General features: G+C 48.1%; 1 protein-coding gene across 2 annotated transcripts; it reads left to right on the forward strand.

Annotated features, from left to right (window-relative positions):
* Positions 1-1,696: 1,696 nt before the first annotated feature.
* On the forward strand, positions 1,697-5,318 carry RBM3 (RNA binding motif protein 3). Of its 2 annotated transcripts, XM_058535819.1 has the most exons (7): positions 1,700-1,795; positions 2,392-2,511; positions 2,769-2,875; positions 3,514-3,619; positions 3,720-3,813; positions 4,310-4,396; positions 4,730-5,318. In XM_058535819.1, the coding sequence occupies exons 2-6, from the start codon at positions 2,409-2,411 to the stop codon at positions 4,368-4,370; spliced, it is 471 nt and encodes a 156-aa protein (XP_058391802.1). In that variant the 5' UTR covers positions 1,700-1,795; positions 2,392-2,408; the 3' UTR covers positions 4,371-4,396; positions 4,730-5,318. The 2 variants fall into 2 exon arrangements, 1 of the variants encoding a protein (XP_058391802.1); XR_009217486.1 differs by having other exon boundaries at positions 1,697-1,795; positions 3,514-3,813; positions 4,310-4,392.
* Positions 5,319-10,259: the final 4,941 nt, after the last annotated feature.

The following is a 10,259-nucleotide window of genomic DNA, read 5'->3' on the forward strand; positions in this document are numbered from 1 at the left end:
GAATGACACTACCATTTACTTTAATTAAAAGCATAGACAAAAATGCAGATTTTATATGAAATCACACAAAAAGATCACATTAAATCCAATAAAATGGTTAACTGTGGGAGAAAGAGAATGATGGGTAAGTGCAAGAATAAAAGAGAATGAATAAAATGAGGGGCTTTGCATGGAACAACAATGACAATATGTCATGAACTGTGAAATATGATCAGAGCTCAGACACTCTAAGAGGCAAACAAGTACCACTTTTTTGCGTGAGGGCTCAGATTCTCTGAGGGCTACCTAAGACCAGTATGTATGCGGACAGTGTGAAATCTGTTCACGTCCATCCTGGGCATAGGAGGTCTGGATATATCAAAAGCCACACAAGTCCATTTTGTGGATGATAGCATACTGTACTCCGCAAGTTAACAAATTTAGTCTGTGTTTGGCGGGGGGAGGGGGGATGCTGACCCTTAGAAGGCTGAACAAGTCCGTTCTATGGATAAGAAATTTAGAGTCTCTGAGGACAAACCAACCCATTCTTCCTTGATGGGGAGCTCAGAAATGAAAAGTCTGTCAAATCCATTCATTGTAAAGGTAGCTCCGAAACTCTGAAAGCTGGACAAAATCAAACTGTGGACAGTGGGTTTGGACACTCCTTGCTTTGGATAAGTCCATTGTGCACTGTGCAAGTCCTTTCTGTGGATCAAGGCCTCAGCAACTCTGAGTGACAGCAAAAATTGTTCTGTGGATTTGGATTTACTCCCTCTGAAGATTGGGGCATCCTGTTTTGTAAAAGTCACCTCAGGCAGTCTACTGGCGGGGAAATCAAGAGACTGGCTTCAGCAGGCTGTCAGATAAAGATGAGGGCTGAAGTCAGAAACGAGAAGGCAATGACACCAGGGAAAAGAGTCCATGACAGGCAGCTAGATGTTGGGCAGAGAAGAAAAGGTAGGGGTCAGGATCAGACACTAAGAAAACATAGGGTCTGATGTTAAGGACTCTGAGGGGTGATGACATCAGCGACAGTGGGGGATAAAACATCGGACCCTCGAGCGATATGACGTTAGAGGGCTATAAGGTGAAGGAGGTTAACAGAGGACTGTAATTATGTTGTCAGGGACCTAGAGGAAGACGACTGAGATAGCGAGGAAGCCATCAGAACCAATGGGAGAAATGACGTCAAGAATCGTGAGGGTGGGGGCCCGGCCCATGGCGCAGCGGTTAAGTGCGCTTGCTCCGCTTGGGCGGGGTTCGAAGGTTTGGATCCCAGGCGAGAGACACGCTGCTTTGTCAAGCCATGCTGTGGCGGCAAGCCACATAAAGTAGAGGAAGATGGGCACGGATGTTAGCCCAGGGCTGATCTTGCTCAGCGAAAAAGAGGAAGATTGGCATCAGATGTTAACTCAGGGATGATTTTCCTGACACACACACACACACACAAAAAAGAATTGTGAGGGTGGTGTCAGGGACAGAAAGGAGTGTGAAAGCAAAAAGGCTTGTGCACAGAAGGGATGAAGACAGCTGGGGGCCAGTGGAGGGATGCTAACGTCACGGTGCACCAACCACACAGAACGAGCCTCCTTTCCCGGAAACCTGCTGAGCGCTTTGCTGCCCTTGCTCTGCCGTTCCTTCCTCCCCTCGCTGGCCTCAGCCAATGAGCACGCACGCCCGCGCGCGCGGGGGGGACGTCCCGTGACGTGTCCGCTACGTGCGCTTTATCAAGCGCCTTCCCGCGCGGCAGCCTTCCCAGTCTGTCTGCTCCTCGGCGGTAGCTGTCCTTTCGGCCCTTTTACGCATTAATTTCCAGGTAAGCAGCGTTTGTCTTGCGGAGCGGCCGCTCCCCGCCTCACTGATGTGCCCCGCGCCTGCCGAGAGCGAGATGCGCGAGTGGGGAGAGTAGCGGCTTCTGACACGTAGGCTTGGGCGATCTGGGGCGGGCGGGTCCCGTGCTCGGAGGTGAAATTTTGCGGCTGGTGGGAGGCTGGCGCGCTATCTCCGAGTGCGAGGAATGCCGGGAGGGGCTGGCGGCGTGGGTGGCGGCAGTGACCACGCGACAGCCAACACCTGCGGGCCCCCTTTTTCCCCACGTGACCGCCGCCATCTTGTTCTGCGGGCGCAGAAGGAACGCAAGGGTGTTCCGGGCCTGCGCGGCGGCACAAAATGACGGGCGTGGCGGCAGGGGGTGTTGTGGGCATGCGCAAAGGCGGCCCCCAAATGGCTGCCTCGCTGAGCTGACCCCGCGGATTCCCGCCTTTTCGGCTTGCGTTGTCAGTCTCTTTAGTTACTCATTTTGTTCCTCGGGTCTGTTTTCTGTTTTCTCCATCCTTTCTTACTCCTCTAGCCTCTTCCTCCTTCCTCCCACTTCCACTCTTTCTCCCACCCTTCTCCGTGCTCTCACCGCAGGACTCGAATTCACTGCCATGTCCTCTGAAGAGGGGAAGCTCTTCGTGGGAGGGCTCAACTTCAACACCGATGAGCAGGCTCTGGAAGACCACTTCAGCAGCTTTGGGCCTATTTCTGAGGGTGAGGTGTGGGCCAGAGCCGTGATGAGGGGGAGTGTGAGAGGAAGTCTGGGACCCTTGCATTTCAAGCAGCATTGAGAGAAAAGCCAGGGTCCTAGGCCTTTACATACTTGTTTCCTTTTTCTGTTTCTAGGCCTAAGCTGTAGGTTTAGGCGAAACCCGGTAACTTTCAGTTGGAGGCTTGGTGGGAGGGGTCCATTCTCTGTACCTGACATCCCTGGCCACTTTTCCTCTTACCCGTCTCTCTCCCTTCCTCAGTGGTCGTTGTCAAGGACCGGGAGACTCAGCGATCCCGGGGTTTTGGCTTCATCACCTTCACCAATCCAGAGCATGCCTCAGATGCCATGAGAGCCATGAATGGAGAGGTGAGGCCTCCTACCTACATAGGGGCTCTGTCCCCATCTGCCACTTCTGCCATTCTTTCTGTTTTTCCCTCTGTGTCTGCTAGGGGCAGCGCGGCCACCAAGCCCCGCAGTGCCCACTCACAGGAGCGTGACTGCCTTCTGTTCTAGGGGGTGGAGGGCAGCGGCAGACAGAGCCGGGCTGCTTGGGAGGCGACGACTGGTCCTGCATGAGGCCGAGAAGCCACCTGTGGATGGTTGACCTGCCCTGGGCTTAGGTAGTAGAGTCTGCAGACCTGCGGGCCTGGCCCGGAGAGGACCTCGTGAGTCTTCTGGGATGGACTCTGAAGCCTCAAACCAAGAGAGGTGTCTAGCCCTAATAGTTGGGCAGCTTAGAGGAGTGGGGAGGAGAACTCAGCCTGAGTTCAGTAAAGATGTAAGTAGTAGCAGGGGGAATACGGTGGATTCAGGTCATTTTGTGGGATTCTCTAGCTCCCCATAAAGCCATTCTGGTCAAAGGAGCTTGTTCTGGAACATGGCACCCAGAACCTGGTGCCCAGCAGGAGTTTCTGGGCTCTTTTGCCCGCCTGCCCTGCCCACTCTTCCCTCACCACTGCTCTGTCTGACCACCAACCCATCCTCCTTGTGTCTCCCACACCTAGTCCCTGGATGGTCGCCAGATCCGTGTGGACCATGCAGGCAAGTCGGCCCGCGGAACCAGAGGGGGTGCCTTTGGGGCCCATGGGCGTGGTCGCGGCTACTCTAGAGGTAAGTGCAGTGGTAAGTTTGATCATGGAGTATGGGGAGAGCCACCTGTTAGTGGTTTATGTCTGGACAACTGCCATTAAATATTTCTTATCTGCTGTAGGTGGTGGGGACCAGGGCTATGGGAGTGGCAGATATGACAGTCGACCTGGAGGATATGGCTATGGCTATGGAAGGTCCAGAGACTATGGTGGCAGGTGGGTAGCCAAGTGGTTGAGATGCTCTGGTGGTGCTGCTTCTGTCTCCTTAAAAGCTTGGTTGAGTGTTCACATATGTCTTAATTTGGTGTTACTAGTGTTTGCTCTTAGGAATAAAACTTCTGATGAAACTAAAACAAGTATGAAATTTAATATTTTAAGTTATGTATAAATCATTAATGAATTTTGAGATTGTATAATTACAATATATGGTAGTTGATACATAATGTATGTGTTTTTTGTACCGTGTTGGTTAATTGTGTCTACGTTGTATTAATGCTTAACGTGATTTAGTGTTACATGTAAGTCGTATACCATGTAATTATGTGATTTCTACACAACATTCATGTGCTTAATATGTCCTGTTTTACACATTAAAGTTTATATTATGGTACGTGTAGAATATGATAGGATATGTAAATATCTGTGAGTTTTAATATTGTCAAGGAGTATGTGATACATTCCTGTAACACTACCCTGTATGTTTTTTTCCCAGAAACCAGGGTGGTTATGACCGCTACTCAGGAGGAAATTACAGAGACAATTACGACAACTGAGATGAGGCATGCACACCTAATTGTAGGTGAGACTTGTATGTGACAACTGAGCAGACCTCTATCCACCAGCCCTGCCATGTTCTCTCATTTCCTCCTACCTGCACATACCTCACCTGGCCCCCCTGACATCATTCCTAGGCCTCCCTTTCTCTCGGGTGCCTGTCAGGGGTAGTATGCTTGCAGGGGTGGGTGGAGGTCTGACAACCTATCTCCCCTGTAATCTACTCTTGCTGGGCGTGGAGGAGATGAAGGGGGGTATTCCTATTGTCCAGCCCTCAGTATCTATCAACCGTGGGAGGTGAGCATGTTAGCCTGTTCCTTCCCAATATCACAATTCTCCCCCTTTTTACTGTTCTCAGATACACAAGGAATAAAACTTCTGATCCAGGATCGTCCTTCCAAATGGCTGTATTTATAAAAATTTTTGGAGCTGCACTGAAACAGCTGTTATAGTACATCAACTTCTGTTTTTGAATTGAGCTCCCAAGGTGGCTTGTTAAAGACCTTTTAGAAAGCTCCATGTGTTTTTTACAATTTTTCTCCCATTTAAAGACAAATTCTGGAATATTTGTAGAATCTGGATGTTTTTCCTTTTACCGGTTTTTTAGTTTTGGCCTCTCAGGATTATTGTTCTGGCAAAAAATGTTTGGCCAGACTGATTTTAAAAAAAAAAATAATGTGCGTTTAGGGACATTTTAAAAACCTGTACACAATGTTTATCATGGTTAGGAAGCAATTTCTGAATGTAACTATAAGAGATGAACATGATACTTAGATGTGTTTTTTACTCAAGATCACTGCCCTGATTATATAGAAGTTTCTTAAAACTATTTGTGAATGTCATTTTTTTTTAATACTGGAAGAAAAAAAGATTCTGTTGTGTCTCATGTAGTGTTTAGGACGTCATCACGGAGATGATTAAAAAATTGAAACCTGAAAACAAATTGATATTGATAGTGCTTATTGCTTACTCAACCCAGTTTGCAAATTAAAAATACAGGGAGATCAGGAGGGAGGCTTTGAGGAAAGAATTTAGTTAGGGGAGTGGGCAGGAATTGCTAAAAGGGTTAGAGACATTGAGTTCAAAGTTTGGTTGAGTTTGGGATTGGTTTGGGTATACATGAGTCCTGAGGGAGGCATGGGTACAGGTGAAATCTCCTTTATGGCTGGAGTTGGGTTTCCTGAGATGGTTTTCTGATCCCATTGTCTTGAGCAGTGTCAGCTTGGGAATCAGACTGCTTGGGTTTGAATCTCCTAGCTTCTCTGAGCATCAGGTGGGTACCCTTCTCACAGGATTGTTCATCTGGCAGGAGCTATACCCTGCCGTAAAGAGTGGTTCCAGGGGGCCGGCCCTGTGGCTTAGTGGTTAAGTGCGTGCATTCAGCTACTGGTGGCCCAGGTTCGGATCCCGGCTGCGCACCGATGCACTGCTTGTCTAGCCATGCTGGGGCGGCGTCCCACATAAAGCAACTAGCAGGATGTGCAAGTACGACATACAACTATCTCCTCGGGCTTTGGGGAGAAAAAGGGGAAAAAAAAAGGATTGCCAATAGATGTTAGCTCAGGGCTGATCTTCCCCACCAAAAAAAAAAAGTGGTTCCACTTCCTTCCCCTGAAATGATAGGGGTGGAGGAGGTCTACTAAACTCACCTTGGTGTGATGGACATGTGAGAAGCCTGATTAGAAAGCAGTTCTAAGAGCTTGGATTCTGTTCAGATTCAAATCAGGCTCTGTTGCTTCCCAGCTGTTTGACCTTGGGTGAGTCATTTAACTTGTGTGCCTCAGCCTCATGGGCATTTTTTCATTTTCTGTTGAGGATTAAATGCGTTTAACAGGCGTATACAGCCATTGAGAACAGTTGGCAAATCCCTCAGTCACAGGGATTCAGTCTTCAGTGGTAAGGTGGTGGCGATGGCCTGGCCTGGTTTTTTTTTTTTTTTTTTTTTTTTTTTTTTTTTTTTTTTTGTGAGGAGATCAGCCCTGAGCTAACGTCAGCCAATCCTCCTCTTTTCTTGCTGAGGAAGACGGCCCTGGGCTAACATCTGTGCCCATCTTCCTCCACTCCACATGGGACGCCGCCACAGCATGGCCCACCAAGCAGTGCGTCGGTTCGCGCCCGGGATCCGAACCAGCGAACCCCGGGCCGCCGCAGCGGAGCGCGCGCACCCAACCACTCGCGCCACCGGGCCGGCCCCTGGCCTGGTTTTTTATAATTTTATTTATTTTTTTTTTTTCCCCCAAAGCCCTAGCAGATAGCTGTATGTCATAGCTGCACCTCCCTCTAGTTGCTGCATGTGGGACGCAGCCTCAGCGTGGCCAGAGAAGCCGTGCATCGGTGCGCGCCCGGGATCGAACCTGGGCTGCCAGCAGCAGAGCGTGCGATCTTAACCGCTAAGCCACGGTGGCCTGGCCTGGTTTTGAACCTCCAGCTGATCTTAGTTCCTCAGTTCTACTCCCTCTAGTTGTGGTTCTGGTGGCTGCATTGGAGTCCCATGAGCTTTATTCTTTCATTTGGAGTTTCTAACCAGTTGTGTCCGTGGCTTCACCTGGCTGATGTGGACCAAGTACCACCCGATTACAAGTTCCAGGACATCCTCAACTGCTGTATTTCCCTTATTCATGGGGCATATGTTAATGGACTGATTGTTCCCTCAGTTCATATGTTGAAACCCTCCCCTCCCCAATATGATGGTATTAGAAAGTGACACCTTTGGGGAGTGATTAAGGATTAGATGAGGTCCTGAGGGTGGGGCCCTCATGATGGAATTAGTACCCTTGTAAGCTTGCTTCCTCTTTCTGTGCTTCACCATGTGAGGATACAGCAAGAAGTTGGCAGTCTGAGTCACAGTTTTGGCAGCCTGCCTCCTGGGTCTCCTAGCTAGTTGGGACACGTCCCAAGGACCCTTTCTCCCACCTGAACAGTCATGAATTTGCTTTGGCATGTGGATGTTGCTCCCACCAATGGGAGCTAGCTTCAGGGAGCTAGCTAAGGTAGTGGGAGCTGGCAGGAACACCGTTACTGCTTTGTAGGTGGGTGAGGGGGGCACCTCTGTTCCCTGCCTCTCAGGAAGTAAGATGTACTTCTCATCCCCAGTGTGGTCTGAGACGGGATCCGATAGTAACCACAAAGTTCCTGCAACAAAATGTTGCCCTAAGTGACGTCAATAAAGACCGTAAATAGCCTAGATCTGAATAACAACTTGATCAATCTTCTCTGCTCTCAATGTCAAAAGGTGCTTTGTGGTAATCCAGCCCAGAGAGGTCCAGTGTCTTGCTGTTTATTTGCTCTAAGGAAAGGGGCCTAGAGGACTCAGGGTAGGTTTTTCTCTTGCAGTACAATGGCTGAGCAGGAAAATTTCCAGACGTGAGATTCAAAGCCCCTTTTAAAATGTTTATTCTCTGCTTCAGTTTGACCAGAATCTAATGTGCGTTTCCCAAGAACCCACTGAGCCCAGGAACTCCCAAATATTCAAAGGTGCTTTGAGAACCTGTGAAGAGCAGACCCTTGGCCTGCAAATACTTGTGACACCCCCATACCCCATCCATTTTAAGGTCCAGAATAAATCCTAAGCCCTGCCCCTCCCATCCCCTGTGGACCGAAATCAGTGTGTTGAGACCCTGCTTCCTAGCTTAATTTCTCTGCCTCAGGTTCAACACGTGTAAAATGGGACTAATAGTAACCATCTCACAGAGGAGTTAAGGGTCAAGTGGGACATGTTTTGAATAGGGCAAGTTCCTGATACTATTCCTACACACTTGCCCTATGTTCTGGATTTGGGGATGTAGAAAACTTTATTTCAAGAAGCTTTTAAAAATAAGTTGCCGTAGGGCGGGCCCCGTGGCTTAGAGGTTAAGTGCACGCGCTCTGCTGCTGGCGGCCCGGGTTCGGATCCTGGGCACGCACTGACGCACTGCTTCTCTGGCCATGCTGGGGCCGCGTCCCACATGCAGCAACTAGAAGGATGTACAGCTATGACACAACTATCTACTGGGGCTTTGGGGGGAAAATAAATAAATAAATAAATAATCTTTAAAAAAAAATAAGTTGCTGTGGGGGCTGGCCCTGTGGGCCTAGTGGTTAAGTTCGATGTGATCCGCTTTGGAGGCCTGGGTTTGGTTCCCAGGTGCAGGCCTACACCACTTGTTGGTGGCCATGCTGTGGCAGCGACCCACATACGAGATAGAGGAAGATTGGCACAGATGTTAGCTCAAGGCAAATCTTCCTCAAGCAAAAAGAGGAAGATAGGCAACAGATGTTAGCTCAGGGCAAATCTTCCTCAGCTAAAAAGAAAATAAGTTGCTGTGAATATTTCGGTATGTAAAGAAGCATGTTGGATAACGATCAGTAGCCAGTGTTCCTCTTCTGCTTATCAAGATGAAACATGCCCTAGTCCCTGCCCAGCTGCATTCCGTTTCCACCCCCTAACCTTCCCTAGGCTAATATAAGGGCCACAATCCCTTACAGTTCAGAGTGCACAAAGACCTGAAAAACCAGAAGTGAGTTTTTTCAAATTTGATGACAAAATCTGACCTGAAGCTTTTCATTATCTTTATTTTTTCCACTTAGCATGAATATGCATACAATATACTGCAGGAAGTTCAGTCTTGGGTTATGGAGAGCTGCCCTAGATCCTACCAGGTGTGGGTTTTAATTTACAGTGAATGCACAGAGACAGTTAAGGCTTCTAAATTGTTAAAAACAATCAGTGGGTTTATTCTGCATAAACACTTCTAATATGCTGTCAAGTCGCATTTTTTAACTCAATCGTATGCTTCCTTTAAGTAAAACTAATCTGTGGAAGTTTTCTGTTTTTTTTTTTTTTTTTTTGTGATAAAGATGGGCCCTGAGCTCACATCTGTTGCCAATCTTCCTCTTTTTGCTGAGGAAGATTGGCCCTGAGCTAACATCTGTGCCCATCTTCCTCTATTGTGTATGTGGGATGCTGCCACAGCATGGCTTGATGAGTGGTGTGTAGGTCCATGCCCGGGATCTGAGCCTGTGAACCCTGGGGCTGCTGAAGCAGAGCACGTGAACTTAACCACTACACCACCAGCTGGCCCCCATGGAATTTTTCTTTTCTTGTTCTTAATAGTTGTCTGAGCACAGAATTTGCAGTTCCTGCTTTAAACTTTATGACTACAATTTATAGTAAGAAGTATGATTTTCTTCATTGGGGTCCAGTCCACCATTTGTTTATGTAAGTGGAAGAAAACTTTAATGAGTGAAGTGTGCAGAGTGCCCTGATGTTACCTAGTTTATTGGGTTATAGCAAAGACAGCTGGCGCTAAACCACTCAAATGCTCATGGAGCCTGCAGTTTGACACATGCTGTGTGTTTATGATTGTTGAATCTGGGTGAGAGATACATGAAAGTTTATATCAATACTATTGTAAGTTTGAGATTTTCTATAAAATGTTAAAAAGAAAACTGTTAGGGGTGTGGTTTGTTGGATCTCCACATTGGTGTGGGAGCTGGGTAGCTGTCAGGTGTTTTCGCTGGCCTTCCCTGTTCCCCAAAGCCCTCTCCATAGTTGCAGACATTTCTTCTCCAAGGGCTTCAAGAAACCCTGTTTAATAAAGGCTGGCTTCTGTTTCTTGACATCTGACATTCCTTAATCAAGTTGATACTTTGCAGATACTGGCCATAGACCCCTGTCCTGTTTCCCCTCCCCAGTCACAGCCCTTGGGACCTCTCTGGCTTCTCCAGGCGGAAAGACCATCCCTTTGCCCAGCACCAGAGGTCCTGCCTTTCCTCCTCCATACCCAGGACCTCTAAAAACCTGTCTCCTCGTCTGTACAGTGGAGATAAAGGTAGCCCATTAAATGAGTTAAGATACGGGCAACACCTAGAACAGTGTCTAGTAGTTAGATGTGGTCAATAACTTAGAA

The sequence above is a fragment of the Diceros bicornis genome, chromosome X, assembly GCF_020826845.1.
Source record: "Diceros bicornis minor isolate mBicDic1 chromosome X, mDicBic1.mat.cur, whole genome shotgun sequence".
Taxonomy (NCBI): domain Eukaryota; kingdom Metazoa; phylum Chordata; class Mammalia; order Perissodactyla; family Rhinocerotidae; genus Diceros; species Diceros bicornis.